This window comes from Teleopsis dalmanni, chromosome 1, assembly GCF_002237135.1.
Source record: "Teleopsis dalmanni isolate 2A chromosome 1, ASM223713v2, whole genome shotgun sequence".
NCBI lineage: Eukaryota > Metazoa > Arthropoda > Insecta > Diptera > Diopsidae > Teleopsis > Teleopsis dalmanni.
Window position 1 is genome coordinate 72,885,898 of NC_051846.1, and position 23,598 is coordinate 72,909,495.

At 31.8% G+C, this 23,598-nt stretch overlaps 2 protein-coding genes across 2 annotated transcripts; both read right to left on the bottom strand.

Moving 5' to 3' along the window:
• Positions 1 to 258: 258 nt before the first annotated feature.
• Positions 259 to 3,543, bottom strand: LOC119669172. Its single transcript, XM_038078975.1, has 3 exons — positions 3,496 to 3,543; positions 629 to 970; positions 259 to 564 (listed from the first exon to the last, which is right to left on the bottom strand). The coding sequence occupies exons 1-3, from the start codon at positions 3,541 to 3,543 to the stop codon at positions 529 to 531; spliced, it is 426 nt and encodes a 141-aa protein (XP_037934903.1). The 3' UTR covers positions 259 to 528.
• Positions 3,544 to 14,925: 11,382 nt separating this feature from the next.
• LOC119669275 (UPF0489 protein C5orf22 homolog) lies at positions 14,926 to 17,097 on the bottom strand. The gene is made up of 2 exons (XM_038079102.1): positions 16,501 to 17,097; positions 14,926 to 16,437 (listed from the first exon to the last, which is right to left on the bottom strand). Exons 1-2 carry the CDS (start codon positions 16,898 to 16,900, stop codon positions 15,566 to 15,568), a joined length of 1,272 nt encoding a protein of 423 aa, XP_037935030.1. The 5' UTR covers positions 16,901 to 17,097; the 3' UTR covers positions 14,926 to 15,565.
• Between the last annotated feature and the right edge of the window lie 6,501 nt (positions 17,098 to 23,598).

Below are 23,598 nucleotides of genomic sequence, written 5' to 3' on the forward strand. Positions count from 1 at the left end.
TATGTCAAGCTGGTCTCATGGTCCACGCATTCACTGCTATTGCAACCTGAACTTGCATTCGTGCTATACGAATTGTTGCTGAAACTGAAAGAAGATCATGGTCTTATCTACCAAGACTGTAATTTTTGAAAATGCAAGCATTACCTGGAACATGTGGAAAGCCGTCGATGTTCGCTTTTAAAAGAATTTGTGTCGCTTCTATCCACATTAGTATTATTTGAGCATGGTGGACTGGAGCTGACTTGCGATGATCTATATGCATATAACAAATATAGAAGTGCAGATGAAGTTATTCTAAGATTTATACCTCCGACTGCCGCACATGCATTTCGCATGACAAACTGTTCGTTGCCTGCGCGGCTCCTCTAGGTAATCGAAGCAACAACTTCCATTCGGCGATTGTAGGCTGTGTCTGTTATGTGGTCTTTCCATATTTGCGTTGAGAATCGGTGTAACGAAATCGTTTTGACAATTATGTCGTTGGTTTTTGTAGGCGCTGTTCACAGCAGTTCTTTCTTGTACACGTATCTAGGCAGATATTTCGATTTTGGGTGAGATTATACCCTGAAACAACAACATATCAGATAAAGTGTAGATTCTTTTAATTAGAAGAAATTATAGTATATACTGGAAATGCTTTTGTTGTTTTTGTCAGTAAATTGACATCAATCTTATGTTTACAGATGAGTCTTGGTATTCCGGGACGCATAAAATCGGATAAATTGCCGTGGTAATACGCTAAGCGTCGCCCATTCTGCCAAAGCGTAAATTTTGTTTCTTCCGCTGCTAATACGCGTTCCAAGTCTTCCATTGAATTAACAGTATTAAAATATCCTTGCATTATAAACTTGTCGTGACACAGTAAAGGAAATCGTGGTTCCATAGCACCAGTACGGAAGTAGTACCCTAGTGTTTTGATTGTTACTTCTATATAACCATGAGTGCACAACCAAACCCCAGGGCAGGTGACCTAAAATTGATAGATATTTATTTTTAATATATAATGAGATGTGATTGCTTGATATGACATGCTATATTTTAAACTATTTATATATATAGAGATAGATATGTATATTATATATAAGGTCTTTGCTAGCACCGTCAATACACATCAAAAACGCAGTGCAGCACAAAGTTCTCCTAAAGTATGACACACCTTTTTATATCGTCATGTTTTTAAAAGTAAGCGCTTCGCTCTCGTAGTGCTGGATACACATTCAAAGCGCTTTAAATCAGCATTTTTATTGCATTTTTGAATGTATTTGCGTCGACAACTAATTTGAAGTCAATTTAAAGCACAAATTTATTTTCTTTAAAAGTTTTTTCAAAGTGAGAGGATGTTAATTGTCCTCTTCGTATAGGCCGCCCTAATATGCCACCCAATATTGACTGTGGTATTAAGTCTGCTTTACTTAATCACAACTTTATTACTTTCATCTCTACAAGAGAATATTGGGTTAGAAAGAATATGATTTCCAATAAGTGTTTGAAACTCAAAGTTAAAAATAAGGTAGTTGGCGGAGTATTCCCTGATGAACTCAAGTAAGCGCTACTTCATCACAATAAAATATTTGTCAAGAATATTAACATGTACATATTGTGTAAATTTTTTTGTCATCCTGTCCATATGGCACAACATTCAAATTTGTATCATATATTTTTGAAGTAAATATCCAGAGCACAGAGAGATTCCTGGCAGGTGTAGGACTGTTAAATTGGTTAGCAATGGCGCACCGTTTCTCTTAATACCAATTCCAATTGATATAAACATCTTCTAATCTTAGGTAAAGTGACTGAACGCACTGTTCTCAATTTAGAAGAACAGAGAAGGTTCGCAGAACACATGGTATACCATATCTATGATATTAATTATTGACAATAAGAAAAAACCAGAGCTACCGTTTGGTCTTGCTCTTCCTATACTATACATTATAATTGCAGCTCAGACAGGCATGCTAGTCGGTGAGGGGTCAAAGACCGTTATCACAACTGAAGTTTAAAGGAGGCTCATATGCTCTGTTACTGCCTAGGACTTGCAAGGTGCTTATCCACTATAGAGTTTCCCTTCATACGATATCGCAAACATATGCATTACGAATATTACCTGTTTTATCAAAATGACTGACTGGTTTCTTTAACGAAAATAGGATCACTTTAGAACAATCAGCGTGTTCTAAAAATTTATGATATCAAAATCAGCTAACTTAAGAAACTCAATGAGCGTCTTCTTGTTATCTCGGATGCAAACGACGTCTATCATAGTCGGTAAAGATTGTCTGTTAGAAATCAACAATGACTTTTTGCAAGGAAGTTAATATTATTAATTTCAGCGTTATCTAAGGTAATGAATTTCTTAGCTCTAAATGGGCTAATATGGACTTAAGGTTGGTACAAGTGGCATAATTTTTTCAAGTTAATTTTTTCAACCTCTAGAATTTAAAGGTATTGATTGAAACCTAAGGAAAAAGTGATATGTGATATGGCGTGTCTGTTGATTTTTTGTATATCTATGGCAGTCACTGTTTCCTAGGATCTGTGGTTAGTCACAGATAACATGCAGATATAACATGTACCGATCTCGTGTATTGAAGCAAAGCAGAAAAAATTAGTCTATGATTTAATATATGTAGAGTATTATTTTTTGGAATAAGGTTAACTGGTTCCTTAATAGTAAACATTTTGAGTTGAAAGCTGCTGGATGAACTGATAAGGTGAAAGGCTTTACGGGTCTTTCAACTAAATAGATTCTTGCACTCTATTCACTCTATTTCACTCTTTTTAGAATCTTTCTTCTCATTCTATTTAATATCTTAAGAGTTTTCACTTCTAAGTACATTCAGACGTTCAACATAATGACAAGTTTGATATATTTATTGTCTTTATAGTTATTAATTTTTAACATGCTTTATTTTAGGAGTTAGGTTTTCTGCAGATAATATCAAGTTCGTTATTTCAATTATATTAATTCGATTTTAACAATTTGTATTTTTAAATTTTACTCTAAATTAATTAACTATTTTTATTTCAACTCAACTTTTATTTTTTTTTATTTATATTTTAATTTAATGAAGAGATTTTTCGAACAGTAATGAACTAATTAATTTTATATTATTTTTAATTAATTGAATTTTTGGCTGACCATACAGCTGTTTCAACTATTGCCAAATACCCATAATCAGTGGTCTTGGAAATATATTTGGAAATATATTTTGTATTTAATTATTCGTAAATAATTTTTTTTAAACCTGCAAATACCAGGGATCGAACTCGTGCCCTGTCAAATTTGAAGCTCAGAGTCAGCGCTTTTTAATCAACTGACCCAAAGCGGTACTTGACTGTTATGTTCACACAGTTTTCTGGAGTTTTGTTAATTTGCTATTTATATAATTTATAATTTATATAATTTATAAATTATATAAATGATCTATTTTAGTATTACTAAGTTTCAAGTTATATCTGGAACCCTTTCGTAGAATAATTTTCTTCAATACTCACGGCGTGTAAGTCCAAAATTACTTTCACATAATATTTTTTACGTGACATTTTACTTAAATTATTTATTTAATTTTTTTAACAAATATGATGAACTTGTATATTAATTTTATAAATTTCTAATTATATATAATAATGAATTAAAAATATGAACAGAATTTTTATTTCAACTACGAACTTTCACTTGACAGTAAGAAATAAAAGTGAAAATAGTTGCCTATGAGCCATCGCCCATAGTTCCTCAGAAAGGTAGAGAAGCTGTGTGTTGGGGGATAGCATAAACTGCATTGTTATTGTTACTATTGTTGTGCCGGCTGAAATTTGGTGTTGTGTTTACGTCGGTCTCCAACAGACCGTTGCTAAAGGGGAACACCAGTTTGACGTGTGCGCGCTAATTTGGATACCAACGAGCCCCAAACAAACACGAAGTTTACTTGAGAAATGTAATATTATTTGTTTTTATGCTTTGCGAGGGAAAATTTGCCGTAGCCCCACATACCTTCACTTTTCGTAAATGTGTACCCCTACTTAAATAACGACTTCAAATTTAGAATTGTGGTATATTTTGTAGTATTTTTATGCAAATAAATATGAAATTATATGGAGATATTGATTTTTTTTCAATTTATCCAATAGGTGTATAACATAAGCACATGAAAAAATTAAAAAACCTAATAGTAACGTAATCAGTAATATGATAAATCAAGCTAATCGACCTATTCAGTATTGAGGAATTTTAATACACCAATAAATTAGAATTTTAAAATTTAGAGAACAATTTCTAAATCTCTCTATGACAAAACAATTTTTTTTTAATTTGTTCTGTATGAATATGAGCACTGTATATATATTTAATATTATTTTTTATACCTATACCAAAAAAAAAATTAATTTTTTAATATTATAACAAATTACTTCAATTATCAGAGATATATATGTATATATCCAATCAGGTATAGGATTCATATAAGATCTGTCATGTTTATATTTTTTTGATATTCATTCGTACAGTTCTCGGCTAACGACACATAATTGAAACTGGAATTATAATGAATATGGTAGTCGGACCCAAGGTAGTCACGTGTAATTGAAAATTCTATCTAACGAAATTAGAAACACTTTTATTGTTTTCATCTATCAATGGGTTTTTATTTAAGTGAATAAAGAATTACCTGGTCCTTCCACAAAAGATGCGGTCGTCCTCTATCGCGTTTTCCACCTGGGGGTACCAAATCAAACACCTTTCTAGCCGGAGCATTTTCTTCCATTCGCACGACATGACCAAGCCAGCGAAGCCGCTGAATTTTTATGCGCTTAACTATGTCAATGTCTCGTTATAGCTCATACAGCTCATCGTTCCATCTAATTCGATACTTGTCGCCAACGCGTAAGGGAGAATAGATCCTCTGAAGAATTTTTCTCTCGAATGTTGCAAACGCCTTCTCATTACTGTTGGTAATGTCCAAGCTTCTGCACTATACAGCAGGACGGGCATGATAAGTTATTTCTAGAGCGTGATTTTTGTTTGTGGACAGAGGGCTTTATTTCTCAAGCTAGTCAAAAAAATAGTGGTAAAATAGGACTCTTCTGGCTGCAGTGCCGGCTGTTGGGCGATTTCACATCAATAATTTTAATAATAATAAAAATAAAGCTAGTCAAAATAATTCTTTTTGCGAGTATTCTTTTATGACACCAAGCTGAAAAAATAACTTTTTTGAAACTATCATTTTAAGTTTGGAAACAAAAAAAAATTCAAACGAACCCGTGTCAGATCAAGTCAGGTATATTCGTTAATTTTTTCCAAAAAATTCTTGCGCAACGGTGGCTTTGTGCCATAGCAGAACATTCAAAAGTATAATTGCAAAAATAACTAAAGGTAACACACTGGGTAATAGATCCCAAATGAAGAGCTTATAAAAATAATTTCATTCACGTAGATGGGTTTTAAACATATCATTTCTACGTAGTAGAAGACTTAGTATAATACGATAGATAGCTATGTGATAAGATTTGTAATACTTATTTACCATATAGGTAAATTAAAAACACTTTAACCCAAATATAAGGTGAAAGAATTTGCAATAGATTCTTTCACCGATAGCCGTTCTATTTGTAAAAGAATGAATTATTGTTCCTTTTTAGTTATATCGAAAAATTCTATAATAAAAATTTAAACACTTTTAATTTTTTTAACTATTTTGATTAGAGTATAAGTTCTTTTTCCGAAGAAATTTTCGCCATTTTATTAAATTAAAATATTTATTTTTTTAAAAATTTAATACTATATAAGTTAATTTTTGATTGTTCTTTAAAATTTTATAAATATAACTTATCGAATTATTAATAATTTGGGTAGAACTCTGCGTTGTCCTTATTAAGAGAAACGTACAATTCATATAGTTTATCCAAGACATCATAATACTTAGTCATAATTTGCTCTCTTTCTGACATTGTATATGGTTCAGTGAGAATCGTAGCTCCTTCAGTATAGTCCACTGTTTCTGGAACATTTGGAAAACCCGAAGCCAGGAAAACAATAAAGACTAGAACTAAAAGACAAACTGTTAGAGAATTCAATTGTTTTAAGGATTTTTACAAAACACATTTTACCAAAACTGAAAAGGATTAGTTTCCGTGCAGCCATTTTATACACAAAATATATATATAATTATAATGAATATTATAATTTATTTTTGTAAATGGATAATTTGAGTTTTACAATAAACGAATAAAATAATAATAAAATTTTTAATAATTACCAGCATTTTATACAATTCTCGATTTTAAAGATTGGGAGCAATGAAATCCAAAAGTGACATTATCTTTGCGATACAATTTATAATTCTTACATTCAATTTATTTAACTCAATTGAACTTTTACCAGCTTCTAGATACATTGAACCTAATATTTTCTTGGATAAGAATAAGAACATCAATGATTACACATTAATTGGTAATATATTATATAAAAAGGTAATTTTGAAGTTTAATATTTACCAACAAATGTATAAATATATTAATTACAACAAATAAAGATAAAGCAAAAATTGTAAAATGTGACAGAGATAATTGAAATATATCACAAGTATTATGAACCGATTTATTGGTCGTTGCTAAATATATGTAAACGATACAAACAGTCATCCAACTTCAAGGCAAGCAGTAACAACCGTGAACTCCTAACTGAACAGTAGTCCTAGGAACTTCAAATATCTGGAGACGTTAGTAAACGTTAATTTTGATTAGCACTTCTGAAATGTTAAACTTTAGTTCGGAGAACTATTTTCCTATATATCATATACGCATGTGTAAAATCTATGCAGCCTGTGGACTTCCATTAGATATAAAACCATATAAAAATGTTCGCAATATAACTAGTTATGGAAATCAATATTATAAATATAGTCAAATTTCATTAAGACCACAGTAATACCATAGGCTCAAGAAAGAACTAAAACTGAATTCTGAATTCTTATGTGTAATCCACAAAGTTGAAATTAAAACTACTAAAGCAACATATGGTAAGGCGACTTACAATGTTTTAGCTACAACTTCATGGATGTGAGAAAGCTATAATATACCAATTCCTATGTAGAGTAATTAATAAAGGATGTATTTCTTCTCACTGAAGAGACAGACAAACTTTCAGTCCCTTAAAACGAAGTATTGCTTTACTTCCATCTGTTTGTGATATTGCACAAACATTGTATTTACATCTGTCTATTATCAACAAAATTGAACATCACTACTACCAGTTAGAAAAGGCGAGTAAAATCTTTAACATCTTTAGTAAAAATTTAAGATTCTCCATTAAAATATTTTTATAACAGAGATTAAAGGTTGAAAACTCTAATACTTCCTTTCACGTATACGTGGATTATATTTTAAAATAACACCCTAGTCAAGAGACAGTAATGTTAATTTAACAATTGACAATTTAACAATTGACATTACTGTCTCTTACAACAATTTGATTCAAAATTCTTCTTTCTAATCACTTGGGTATTTAGATTGACACCCATAAGCCATTGTATAGATTCTAGAACGCTTAGATTATTTGGACACAACTTAGCTTAAAACACACATTTACAACTTACGAAAAATATTTTTTAAAAAAAAATAGTTTAAAAACATAATTAATTAAATAATAATAAATAATTTGTTAATAAAAATTCTTGGGTCTAGATCGCAGACGTCATTCATTTGAATGAAAGCTCTAGGAAGGAACTGAACATTACATTCATGAGTAGTTGAAAATTTAATCTCCATTTCACTTTCGCTTTTAAGTTTTGATTTAGCAGAGAAGTTACCTTCTTGAAGACCCCACATCTCTGTATGTTCACCGGGTTATATGCGGCTAGAAGCGGGTATCGGGCTTGTAACGATCGGTTCACTATATAAACGTGTCAGAAATGGTCATTGAACTCATCAAACATCGACCGTTTTCTTAATTTCTTATGACGCCTGAGCATGGATTCAAATACTGGAGGAAATCTGTCTACATAGGGTAATCGAGTAGACTTCGAAAATTCCCTGCGCAAGCTACAGCTGGCAGAATGGATATGGAGATGTCAAATTCATGCCGAAATATCAACACGATGAACGAAACCTTAACAATAGATCAAAACAACATTAATTATTCGAGAAGAACCGTGATCGGAATGAAGTGGCTGATGTTAATTGTGTTCTGGAATGTACGGACTTTATATGAAAGTGGTAAACTTGCTGAACTTCGAAATGAGATGTCTAAATACAAAATTTTTGTCATCCAGGAGGCTAGAGCGAATGGCAGCGAAGTGATACGTGACCATAACACAGAATTTATCTACTCAGATAGAGCAGAAAAAGAAAAACATGGCAAATCTTGTGTTTAAGGAAATATCTAAAAGTCTCATTGAATGGCAACTTAAAATCAGAGCCCGCAAGCTTATTCTGATAAACTGTTACGCCCCTACAGAGCCTCAACCAAACCATAAAAAAGATGAATTTTATGAACAAGTCAACAGCTGCATACCATCGCTCATGCAACGAAGAAGTTGGGCGATATATTGGCAAACACGGCCTAGGAACGCGTAATAAGCTGTGTTGCGAGAAAAGTATGGTAATAGGGGGAATTATTTTCCACGCAAAATATTCTATAAAACCACCTGGGTGTCTCCAAATAGCATAACAAACGTTCAAATAGATGACTTACTAATAAATAAAAAATAGAGAAGTTCGCTTTTAGATGTTCGATCCAAAACAGAATCCGAAATTGGCAGTGACCATTATTTACTACCAGCTATTCTCTACATTAAAATTGCAGCAATCAATATCCCAGTAGAAAAGCCGATACGTCAGTTTAATGTAAATAAAATCCCAGACATAGCAGTCCCAAACACAAACAAATGTTTAGTACCAACGCCAAGCTGAACAAATTCAGGCTCAAGCTGTAAGTGAAGCAACAAAAAGTCTATCTACCCTATATGAAGAAGTAGGCAAACAATGTTTAGGTTACCGAAATAAAAAACGGAAGAATGGATGTCAGGAAATTTGGGATATGATTGAGCAACGACGAAATGTGCAGCACCATCTACTGCAAGCAAACTTAGACAGTCATCAAACTGAATCACTTCGAACCCAATACAAACAACTCTGCAAGTGTAGGTATCAAAAAGGTCTTCAGAAAAGATGAATAATCAGAAAATGCAGCAGCGCTAGGAAACTCAATGATATTAGGAAAACGCTATCTGACAGACCTATACAGCGCATTCCTCCCATCTGCAATAAAAAAGGACATATGCTCACCGCCATGCAAGATCAACCTCTTAGATGAACTTAATACTTCACGGAAGTACTTAACAACCTACTTATGCGACAAGATTTGTTAAACTTTTCGTCATTTTATTAACACTGAAATTTATATATTTTTTTTTTAATACATTTTGTGAATACATTGATATATAAGTTAATTTTTAATTATATTTTAAAAATTATATGAAATTTTAATAATTTGGGTAGAACTCTGCGTTGTCCTTATTAAGAGAAACGTACAATTCATACAGTTTATCCAAGACATCGTAATACTTAGTCATAATTTGCTCTCTTTCTGACATTGTATATGGTTCAGTGAGAATCGTAGCTCCTTCAGTATAGTCCACTGTTTCTGGAACACTTGGAAAACCCGAAGCCAGGAGAACAATAAAGACTAGAACTAAAAGACAAACTGTTAGAGATTTCAATTATTTTAAGGAATTTTACAAAAAACATTTTACCAAAACTGAAAAGGATTAGTTTCCGTGCAGCCATTTTATACACAAAATATATATATAATTATAATGAATATTATAATTTATTTTTGTAAATGGATAAATTGAGTTTTACAATAAACGAATAAAATAATAATAAAATTTTTAATAATTACCAGCATTTTATACAATTCTCGATTTTAAAGATTGGGAGCAATGAAATCCAAAAGTGACATTATCTCTGCGATACAATTTATAATTCTTACATTCAATTTATTTAACTCAATTGAACTTTTACCAGCTTCTAGATACATTGAACCTAGTATTTCTTGGGTAAGAATAAGAATATCAATGATTACACATTAATTCGTAATTAAGCATCTACATATGCTTATTTATATACATATATTATATAAATAGGTAATTTTGAAGTTTAATATTTACCATCAAAGGTATTAATATATTAATTACAACAAATATAGATAAAGTAAAAATTGTAAAATATGACAGAGATAATTAAAATATATCACAAGTATTATGAACCGATTTATTGGTCGTTGCTAAAAATATGTAAACGATACAAACAGTCACCCAACTTCAAGGCAAGCAGTAAGAACCGTGAACTCATAACTGAACAGTAGTCCTAGTAGACCATCAACATTTTAAATATCTGGTACACTGCGATTTCAGATCAGCACTTCTGAAGTGTGAAACTTTGCTTCGGAGAATTGTTTTTCCATATAACATTAAAAAAATCTTTGCAATTGGATATAATTAATATAGTCAAATTTTATATAGTCTACAATAAGACCACAGGTTTAAGAAAGAACTTAAACTTTTTGAGTTGTTAAATCTAAGTTAACTTCAAGTTTGAAGTCGAAACTACTAAAGCAACATGTACACGGTAAGATAACTTATAACGTTATGGTACAACCTTATGGATTTGAGAAAGCTACAGCTTCTCTATTAAGCTATTAGAAAGCTGCAGTACCATAATTAATAAAGGATGTTGATACAAGTATTATCAAAAAAATTGAACATCACTGCTGCTGAATAGAGAAGATAAGTCAATTCTTTAACTTTTTAATAAAGATTTAGAACCAAGCTTTCCTACACAATTATTATGGGAGTGACACAAGGACGCTAAAGGTTGATAAAATCCACTTCTGTTTGTCACATTTCTAGATGAACTAATGTCGAAAAGTCTAAAAATATTGCAACTATTGATAAATAAGTTGAACGAATATTTCAAAATATGGAGTTTCGAGATAAATATTAACAAATTACAATTTTAAGATGTTCGAGAAAAATGCAAAAAGACTCAAAGTTCGAAAAAATGGATTGTTTTATGAAGAGCCGTACTAGATGACTACTATATTAAACAGTGTAAGAGGTATATGGATAATAGACAATATAAATTTAGGTAAATATATGTTGAAAATCTTAAAGGAAAGTAAAGTAGTAGTAAATAGTAGATAGAGTGAATTCTTAGGATGTTGGCAAAGACGTATATTCTATTATGAAACACAAAGAGTTTGAAATTGCAGTTAGAACTAGAATAGAAAGGTATGAAGAACTTGAGAAGTTACAAACAAACTATATAAAATGTGTCTGTCATTTACTCATAAACACGACAAACTATATGTTTTGTTTAGAAACTGATTTCACATTGCCTTATATATTAACCACATTAAAGAAGCTACATAGAAGATATTCGATCTTGGAAGTTATACCTCAAATAGTATCCGGATTTTGTTGTTTGTTAACTACTCCTTAGGCAATAGACTTTTTTCAAAAATTTTTTTTTGTTATATTGGTACACCCTTTCTTGACATATGGTACAAATTTGAGCGCCATCTGTCAATTAGTTTGTTTATAGCAGCTGTTAATGTGAGACTACCTCAAGTGCATTTAGCGATTTTTACCACTGTCATCGCTCAGGCACCATATTCGCAAGATCTGGATCCGTGCGACTTTTTCCTTTGGTAAGCGTTTTGAGTCAATTGAATCGGTAAAAGAGAATTCGCTGAAGGAACGGGCCTTCACGGGCCTTCGAAAAGTGTATGGAAGATTGGGTTAAGCGTTGGCATATGTGTGTCGCTTCAGAAAGAGCATATTTTGAAGGAGATAAAATAAATTTAGAATAAAATTTAAATTTATGTGTTTTATTTACAAAATCCGAGTACTTTTTGAGCAGAAGGTATGCCAAATATGCTAAAGGTATATCTTACAGTTTTCATATAAAGTAATAAGTAAATAAATGTATATATATTGTAATACATTTTAATAAAAAATGTTATTACTACATATATACAATATTATATAGTCATCACATTAAGATATATATTCATATATCAGTATAATAAATGTGTATGAATATAATTTTTATGCAAGTACGTCTGCAGTTTTGCGATATTTTTTATCAGATTTCTTAGTTCAAATTATTTCTCGTGCTTTAATTTGACGTGTGAATACATAAATAAAATCTATAAGATATAGTCAAATATAATGAGACAACAGTTAAATAACAAATATAGTCTAAGAAATTAGCGTTTCATATTTTGACTGCATATTATCTCAAAATATTTAAATTTAAATTAAATACGTTTTTTCAAATATTAATTCTTAAGATAAAATTTTTACCGATTTATATAAATAAAAATTTGTAATATTGATAAGAATTTACTTATATAAAGAGATAAATGATCACATTTCTCTACATTTGAGGTCAAACGTTGAAGAAACTAGAAAACATGAATTTCAATATTAAACAATTGATCTGTAAGTGTTGTAGTATTACATATAGTATATATGTATAGTATTACAATAAATATTAATATAATTATATTTTAGTTTTGATTTCAATTTTGATTCTATATGCTACCATCGTAATGGCTGAGACGGCTACTACCGAAGGAAATACCACAGGCAACGATCCGCTCGATAATATCGATAGTGCCGAACGAGACAAAAGATTGAATCCAGTACTTCTTATGTATCTTGCTGGTTAATGTGTTATATATACAGTTATATATACAATTGAAATCAATATGTGTTATATATATTTGTATATATTCAAATTCAACTAATAAAAAAAAAAGTGTTATGATATAACCAATATTTGTTTTTATTTTTTTAATATTGTAATTTTTTTCAGAGGCCGAAACGCGCTACTATCAGAACATATCTATTGTATAGAGCTTTGATACCTTATATATTAGAGCTTCTTACAAAGAAAAAGTGAGGATATTGTTTAATAAAGTTAGATATAGTTAGTTAAGGTGGAATGAGGACGAGTCCTCCTCAATTAGTTAAAAAGCCGTTTTGAATCCACAAAAACCTCGTAATAATGAGTAGTAGATAGAAGGTCAAACTAGAACCAACCAGAGGCATTAACAAAGGCCTGAATCTGGCTCAGCATTAGCCAGCATGCTGGAGATATCGTCAAGTGAATTGAAGAAAGGGGCCCTTAGACACTTAAACCTAGTACTGGCCAGACCTGGACAAAGACACATCAGGTGTTCTGGTGTCATTTCCTCAAGAGCTGGTAGACACGCACTACAAAAAGTACCACAGGGTTGGCCGAGTCTAGCTCCATGCCGTCCTATGGACCAGTATCCTGTAAAGACAGATATTAGCCCAGATACCTCAGATTTGTTTCTACAGATTAAGTTAGAGGTTTATTATTTATTACTAAAATGATATAATCACCTCGATTCCTAAAAGGTCCTTGAGCACTAGTCCATTCATTTATCTAAACTCTCTAAACTGACCCGAGCGGACTTCAGTAGAATGAAAAGAAATATACTATAAAAATCAACCTCATTTACAATTATAAAATATGTACTTTATATATAGTATGTATATATATATATAGTAATAAAAATAATGCTATTCAGCTGGTAACTTGTTTTTAATTTTATATGAAAAATATTTAGGCACATAATAAAGTAATTAATTTGTGCATTATACCTGGTACAAATTAAATTTTTTAACATGATTTATGCATCTCAGAATTACAAAGTAAGCAAGAGATTATCGTGATAATATTGTCTCAAAAACAGCATTGAAATATGCTTTCGAACCAATTATATAAACCTATGTCTTATAAGTTATATAAGACTAATTAACACAACACCTACTTTTAAATGGATTTTCTCAAATGGTAGACACGATTGCCATTTCAAGAAACCAATTTATTTAAGTCAGTTCCATACATATACATATATGCTCAAATATATATACATATGTGATTTAAATCAAACTTGATTATAGTACACAACCTCTCTAATAACTATAGAACTAATTCCTGTGAATTCCAACATAAGTTATGACTCATTTTATAGGACATGGCATTGGTAATCAAGCCTCAATTAATTGGTGTATCTTATTAGGGTTTGTACTGAAATTGTTACGTATCTGTGAAACTGTAATGTCTTTTGATCACAGCATTCATTATTGTTTCTTATATAAATCATAAATTTTGTTTTCTATAAAACATATATATTATGTTCATAATATTATATAACAACTGCTGGATTCTAGACTTAATTTCAATGCCTTTGCATTGATATTTATATCGATGTTTCATTGAATGTGATATAATCATATCTCATTCAAATGTTTCCATAAACCCAACATGCATTGAAATTTATCTTTAAAGCCTAAAAACAGATTTTCCGGACCAATTTGACTACATATACGATCAAGTGCCATTCACCACCTCCAAAAGGGATAATACTACTTGTTATTGTAGTATTATGTTATTGTTGTTGTTGTAGATCGCTGGGATCAGCCTCTACGTGGTATCCTTACATAATTACCTGACTCCCGCTGAATGTTTCACGTTCACAGCTAACTAATTAAGGATCATGATTTACGGATATGCACATGGAATGTCCGATTCCACTATAGAAAAGATATATGGGTTACATGGATTTTAATTTAGTAGCTTATAAACACTTTTTTTGTGGATTTAGAGTTGAGATTAAAAAATACTTAACTCTAAGACACAAAATGAATTTTAACTTTACGTTAACAGAAAAATATATAAATATAATTTAACCAGAAAATTCTGAAATAATTGTATATTCATTTCAATTAATGTACTCATTATGTATAAGAACTGTGTTAGAAAAGTAATTTTAGGGATATAAATAATTTATTATTAATTGTAAATTCGCGTACATCTGTACTGCATACATTCATATGTAAAAATAACTTGCGTTCGTAACAAATTGTAATTTGGTAATAAAATAATTATATTATATATAGTAAGAATAAACATAATCATATTTTTATAAATTAAAAAGATAATGATCTATCACTAGAAGCCATTTTAAATGGAATTTCTTTTATACGAGCAAGAACGGTTGCAGCTTTTAAATTCAATTCGTAGACTTCGAGAAGAATTGTAAGATTTTAATATTGTCTTATAATGTATACTTATATTATTTGCGTTGCCGGTTAACTCATTGTAAATGATACTGAGTACCATGGTTGAATTACATACGTAGTTCATGTCTATTAAATAATAGGGTCTATTATATAGCTCCTGGTCGTAGACTGAGTGTAAACCGTTGGTTCTGTATATAAAGTTATTCAACTTGAAGTTGTAAGACTTTTTTAATTCAAATCCACTTTTTTAATCATTAACGGATTTACTTTTTTACTGTGATGAATACTGTATTCAATTTAGATCACTTTTCAATTATAATCTGAAGCACCAAATTCGATGTATTAATGATTGCGTTTGTGTAGAATTATGTTACATTGATATGCTGCATGTCATTTATAAAAAAACTCGTATATTATTAATATTGGATCTTTCTTATGCTAAATAAAAACTATAGTTGCATAATATCCCACTCATCGTCTAAGTACTGCAATATGGGATTTTTGTGAATTTGTTCACCGAACACTTCTTGCAATATGCTCAAAACTCTCTCCTGTATTAAGCTGACTTGATTTTTGGGGCAATAGTCATCCTCAGCTGAGCAAGCCATAGTTATAGCAACAGGCGCAACAGGTAATTTTTCTAAAAATAATTTAAAATGAGCATAATATTGTTCCAATTCCTCCTCGGTGCTCACGTGATGCGGTAAACCATTTGTATCAGTCGTACTACCAGAATCAAAAATGAGCAGCCAGTCAATCTCATCGTCAGCATAGCATTTTTGCAATGATTCTACAAGATTCTCTATTTTTGTATATGTTTCCATTGTTATAACTTCTGATACGAACTTCTTAAAACCTTCAAAGGAACGTTTTTCTTCCAAATATTCAAAAATTTCCTTAAGCGCTTCGAGCTGTTGCTTACGGCGTTCGGTTGTGCCACCGCAATCTGTTGTGCTCACGTCGAATTGAAAGATATCAGTTAATTGCTCATAACAATTGGCATCTTTATATATTTCCAAAAATGGATTCGAAGTGCTAAAGAAATCCAAATCAATGTCAAGTATAATATTTTTAGCATCTTCTTCTTTCAAAAATTCAGTAGGTTGCAGTTCTGATGTGTCAGCATTATATACTTGTAGCTCCATATCGCGAGAATTTTGCAGTTCATTCGTGTTCGAATAGTTTCCTTCCGATATAAAATATTCCAGTGGACAGTCCACACTAATTTTATCATCCTTGTCTCCGATTTTAAAGCTATACTTCCCTGTAGGTATTTGTTGACACCAAGAATTTTTGAGCCAAATAATACGATTAAAATGACCTTATAATAAAAATAAAGTTATATATATTATTATATCATAAATGATAAGCATTGTAAACTTACCTGCATAACATGTAGGCATGATCCAATTTTCTATACTCAATTCCGCTAGCATGGTCTCTTTGTCAAAGGAAGCACTTGCTGGTATATCGCGTGAGATGACCATGTCAGGATGTGAATCAAAATGTACTAATATATTATTTTCTATTGGAAGAAAACGTGCAGCCAAGCAACGATAAATAAAATCCAACACATCATTGTGATAATCAACAACAAAAACTGGAATACGCTTAAATTTTCTCAGTGAAGTAATGGGTGTTATTAGCGCTACAGTTGTTTCTTCATCACATTTTGGTCGCTTTTTTGGCGGTGACTCCTCTTCTATGGTTTCATTTGCTTCTGTGTATGTGGAATCCGATTTCTCTTGCGCATTTTCAGCAGACAATCTCAATTCTGCTTCCATTTCACTATTTTGATTTACAATTTTTAATAACTAAACAAATAACTTATTTTTATCAATGTTTTCTTTGAAATGAAAAGTTATTGACTCTAAACAATGTCTGGAGACAATTTGAGACAATGACGCTGAACTTAAATGTACTCAATATTTAGACAAAAAACAGAAAGGTAAAAGTAAATGACCTATTATAATTTATTTTCAATTACTTTGTTGTTGCCACAATTGTCTGGCGCACATTTCGCTGTTTTTAATACGAAATTTGACAGCTATCACTTTGCGCTAACTTATCGACAACAGCTGCGTTGAATGTAGGTATGTAGATATGGCAGTACAGTACTAATTGTTGTTTGAATTTAAATTTATTTCATTTTATTTTAGAAAATCATGTTTTATAACATAAATGTATTCTATATATTTAAATGAAATTTTAGCAGAAGAATAATAAACTTTTCAACTATTATAAAATAATAAGTTGATAATTATGAAACTTATTATAAGTTGAACCTATGAGAATGGTTTTTTCGTAAGCTTTTTATTTTTACTTTTATAATACTTTGTTTTGTTTACACGCACATAAAATATTAAATTATAATTTAATTCATTAATAGAATTTATAACTAGTAATTATATTAAATTATCGTTTGTGTGCATATTATTTCTCTGATTGGTATCATTGCTTTTGATAACGCTATAGGGCGGTAGACAGTGATTATATTACATTTTTGTAGTGTTCTAGTAAGTCCATAAAAACAACTTTCATAGTAAAGGTTAACCCTTAAGATAGTTTCTAGTATTTAAATATCAGTGTATTTAGTTCAAAATGATGTCAGCACGTTCCTTATCACTATTTCTATCAAGTTAACACACTTGATGTGGATCCCATTAGATAGTTATAATTATGTCTGACTTCGAACACACCATTTAAAAGCAAAGAGAGAATTTCTAATAAAAACAAAGAGGAAGCATCTGATAAGGATATCGTTTACTGTTGACGATACCGACAAACGTTTTAAGGAGTATGATTTAAGAGTATGCACTTGGAATCTCCAATTCTTTACAGAGAAAGTGCATCTACAACCTTAAGAAATATACAGCACAAATTTGAAGTCGGATTTGCGATAAACCGAAGATTAATAAACTTGGTCACAACCTTTAGTCCAATTCAATTAGAGACTTGTCAAAATTCGTATAACAAACATTATAATGGAGGAAAACTAACTAAATCTAGCATTTCGACATACATACAACAATATAGCGGTCCCTTAATCAAAACACAAGATCCCAAATTTATTATATTGTGATAGATGACAACATGCTTCCACTATCTTAAATATACGTGCTGTCTGAGGGATCAACATCGACCGGAGCTGTATTTTATTGCAGCAAAAATCCGCAAAATTCGTTCAAGTGCGACAAAAAAGGTACTTGAAAAGCACAACGAAAACTAGACAGCCACTGATTTTACTCCTTGACTCATTTAATGACCTCGTAAATGAATCTGAAGGATTCATGTTCGCAGTGGTACCTCAGCTGCTGCTCTTATCGTACAGCTGAAGGTGGTTGGCTATCATCATAGGCAAAGAATGTTTACATACAATCGGGTTTGTCAAGACAATACTGCAGAAGTACACTTAGCAAATCAAGCCACCTTGCAGTCCGTGGCGAAGTGCGCTGCTAAAAAACAATAACGGCAAAAGGGCAGAGAAGAAAATAGAAAAGTACGGAAGAGAATAGCAGAGAAGTCAAGAGAAAAGAAAAGAGGGGAAACGTTTTTTTAAGTGAAAATAAAGGAATCAATCAGATACAAAGACCTTAAGAAGCTGGGGACAGGAAAATGGTTCGAAAATTCTACTAAAAATGAAATTCCTGGAAAATGATTATCAACCTAAAGTTAATTTTTGTGATAATAAATATGGTGATCTGGTGATAGATATCCAAGGCATGCTTGGTTTTTGAACAGAGCAATCTAATCTACTAAATGGCGGCAATAGTGATGTAATTGAAATTAAAGCTGTTGACGTTAAAATTATCGTTCTGCCTCCGAATATAAGGAATTAAAACAGGTATAACGTGGCACAAAAACAACGACGATTTGTATTCTTTTCATTTGGAACTAAAGTGAGCTTTGTCCAATCCACAAAAAAAGTTGTTTTTGTAAAGAGTATTTTGTATAGAATATTCTAGATTCCAAAATGCACTTAAGTTTAGTGTTTTATATTTAACTAACCCAAAAGATTTAATTTATTTAGTTATACTGGGAAATTTAAGATTTCACCTGGTGATGTTGGAAATAGACGTCCTAGTTAGTCAGTTTGTTGTAGTGGAGGGAGAAACGAATCCTGCTCAATTAGCTAAGAAAACCGTTTTGAATCTACAATTCCACGAAATAGTGGAGAATGTCGAATTAAAATCAGCCAGAAGCACTAAAGCCACCTCTTAGGAATGAATGGAGAAGATTTCTACAGCATTGAGGAGACTTTCAACAGGTAAGATACTATTGATCTTGGCATTGTCATAAAGAACAGAGATGGGGAAATGCGTGCCGACAGGCTTGCGCTTGTAGTTGATGCAATCCCGAAGAAGTTTCCGCTCAAATAGGCGGATTCTTTCCATTTGGGCGAAAGAGATTGCAGACCAAAAGGGGAATGCGTGGTTGAGAAGGGGACGAATAAGTTGTTTATAGTAGAGCAGCTTAACTTTGCAGCTAATTGGTTGTGCCTTCGAAGAGCATTTTTGAGTTGAATGTGCCTAATCCGGTTGTAAGGGATGAAATCATGTTGTGAAGAAAGGACAATGCCAAGATATTTCAGCTTAGGAATAAGCTGAATGGGAGAATACTTCAGCCTTAGCCTAATGTTAGAGGTAACAAAACCTCTGGGGCGATCTCACTGCTGGCCTAGAAAGGCTGTAGTAGAGATCTTGTCGGGGTTGAACTTAATTTTCCAGACCTGCTGAGAGTTTGGGCAATACTAATACTTGAGATGATATCGCTGAGTGTGTTAAAAAGAAGGAGTCCCCCAAGAACCTAAGCCTCATTCTAGCCAAGTCTGAACAAAGATAGAACAGAAGTTCTGGTGTTCTTTCTTCGAGAGTTGGTAGACATTCGTTGTAAGAGATACCACAGGGAAGACCGAGGCTAGCTACAAATAGACGACCTAACTTTGTGCTAAAAATTAAATAATATTTTTTAGATTTTATAAAATTATAATGATTTTATGTTATTGTTTAAAGATTTGGTGATGAAATCTACTCTCAGCCACTTTTACTGATTAATATGTACATTCTCCGTGTAAGTTAAAAGAATTGTCATTTTTAATTACTAAATAGAAAAATAATTTTTTTTTTTAATGGAACTTTGCAAATGTAACAATCAAACATTTTCTTTTACTTCTATAAACACCTACAATCAACCTTTTATGTAATTTTCCCTTATGATACATATTTGCTTTACACACACACAAACTTATCATATACATTGTGTTAAACATATCTACAATCACACAAATATGTGCACTTCAAGGTTATTGTCATTTGTAGAGTTTTTCCTGGCTATACACAATATAACGGTAAATCAATACACATATGCCTACAAAATCGTCAACGAAACGGCGTGAGCTGAATTTACACATTTTCACAACTCTTACCCGATTTACACCACAATCAAGTAACTTTAATGAAAACCCAAGAGAGCAAGGAAAAACTACAAATACAAAAACTAACACTACACTAACACGAACAACAACAACAACGATAACAATATCAAAATTGTTACTCTCCACAGCGCACAGCACACAGCACACAGCGTACAGTAAACAAAAAATTACTCAAACTACACGTGCAGGCAAGCAATGTGACGACGCCCTATGCAAAAAGAACACAAAAACAAAACCAAAAACAAAAACAAAAACGAGAAAGCAAAGCAAGGCACTGTGGAGCACAACACAATAACAAAATAATTCATAAAAAAATTTACAATCTGGGAAGCTTTTCAAAAATGGCGTTGGCGTGAAGCTTTTCATTCATAAGTTGATTGTGTGATAGTATTTGTGCCATTGTGGTAGGGTCAGGAAGCAGCAATCTACCCACGTAAGTGAAAATGCGTAATTTTTACTTTATCCATTTTTTGTTGGTTTTTCTTTTTTTTTGCAATTTTTTGTTGCTCCTCTCTTGTGATACCGAAATCTCATATACATCTGGCGCCACTTTGAATTGAATTTATTTGTCATTTATTTTTGTTGTTGTTGTTGTTGCTGCTGTTATTATTGCTGTTGTTCCCTTCAGTAGAGTTGAGTTATTATTAAAGTGAGTAAAAAGTGGGCGTTCGATTTTCCCTTTGGAGAAACGTGCATTTCAAGGCGTAGGTGGACCATTGAAAATATACACTCGTACAAACAGTGTCAGTATCAGTTCTTTTTTTATTTTATTTTTGCATTTGCAGTTTTATTATTTATTAGATAAAATAATTTTAATTAATTAGTGAAAGTAAGCGATTTTTTTTTAAATTTTATAATAGAAAAGAATTTTAGTTTAATATTATAAAACATACTGCTATGTTTAGTATACATATAAGGGAAATTTTAATATATACAACTAAATAACATAAAGATTCATTGATCCTGATCACATCAAAGTTGATGCTATCCTTGGCCTTAGCAGAAACGATATTAAAATCCACACTGAACTTCTTACAGAACACTGTAGACTTAATTACCACATAAAGATTATAGGTGTGGTAGAAAGTGACTCCTGTCGACTCTGTCATGAGGAGAAGGAAACATCAGAACATGTTCTATGCAACTGGCCAGCGGTGGCAAGACGTAGACTCGATTACCTTGGAAGCGGGATATTAGATAATATAGGTAAAATAGGTAAAATTAAGCCCACAACAATTACAAGATTTATAAATAGTCTAAAATTGTCCTAGTTGGGCCTTTAGACGCACAATAGATCTTTTAGGTCGGAGTGCTTTAATAGCCTATTACTTAAATAAATAAAATAAATAACATTTTAATATTATTGGACCTTACTCGAAATCTATTGGTACCGAGTTGCGTGTGTACTGGACATAACCTGTCTATAAGTAGTTTTTATTATCTTTCCAAAGCGATGTTACTTATATCTTCTTAAAATTGATCATCTGCATATTTTTTATAGAGACCTCTACATCTGTGGCCTGGAGAATTGTAATTAAGTAATTACATGGTGTGTTGACACCTTTAAAGTTGATCATATCTATTGCTTTTAAGGAAATCTCTACGTCTGTTACTGTATATTTTTTTTTTGTGGTTTCTACGTCTATTGTCTTGAAAATTGTAATTAAGTGATTATGTAAATGATGTTGATCATATCCTTTTATATCTATTCCTTTTAAGGCAGTCTTTACGTCTGTTGGTATAGAGAACTGAGTTGTAGATACATATTGGAGATATCTTCTGATGGTTGGCCCAGTGTAGAGCGCACCCAAATTATCTTCTTTTCCGTGCTTGAAAGGTCAAGTGAAACTTGCCGCCTCTTTTCCATTTCAATATCTACGGCTGCCGGCAGCAGATGAAAGTTGATATAAGATCATTTTTTGTTACAGACTAAGAGAAATGGTGTTAATATTCCTTTAGCAACCAAGTTAAGTGCAATATGACGTTTGTACATCATATGTGAAACCATTGACTTAGATCACATAAGTAAATCGCAAATATTTAAGATACAATCGATCCTAACGTGATACTGGACTATAGGATGGCATGAAACTATACTAGACTCTCTTGTATTATATGTGCGCTGGTGCTCGACGAGGAGCCACCTGGTATGCCTATACCCAGGCTTGTCCTGAATCAGGCTTAATATTTCGGGCACCCCTTTTTTTGATTCACTTGGCGATATTTCTAAAAGTGCTATTAGCAAAATATTATTACTTACATTTTTCTATGCACCTGGTTGGTTCCAATATGCCCAACTTTCTACTTACAATTACAAAGAATGTAAAGTTAAAACGGCTTTCTTAGTTGATTGAGGAGGAGGAGGATTGAGGATGATTTTTCTCTACATCATCCACCTATCTGTATCCCCAACCCTCGCTCTTGTGTATGTCACTGTAAAAAGCGGCTTTATTGCGAACATGGATGCGCTGTTCAATATTTGTGGAGTTTAGCATTAGATACAAGTGTCTGCACTTGCACATAGTCAAAAGTATAAATTTTAATAACTGAGCAATGAAGATAATAACTATTTGATTATAATAGATGTATATTTAATAATATACTCACTTTTCTCATTTTTTTCTATTTCCAAAAATCAAATTACCACTTCGAGGGACCCGTTTTCAGTCTTTAAATAGCATAAAAAAGAGTACGTCGTGAATACTGAAATTGATTCCACATATACGCTTAAAAAATGTCTGGATGAGTGAGTTATTCATGGGTATAAGTATATCATTTCGATATGTGATATTCGTTATATTTCTGAAAAATTACCACACTAAACTCATAAATCTGGATAGATTCCGCCTATCCGAATCGCAACCGCCTTAAAGTGTGGTTTAAATGTAATTGTTTGTTACTCAAATACACCGATTTAGCAGAAATTGTATAGAGTGATATCCCAGAACACTGGTCTGATTTCAACACAAAACTAATTCTAGTAATACCATCAAAACAAGATTTGTGTATGATGTAAGAAATACCTATAACAACTATATCCTTTTTGCC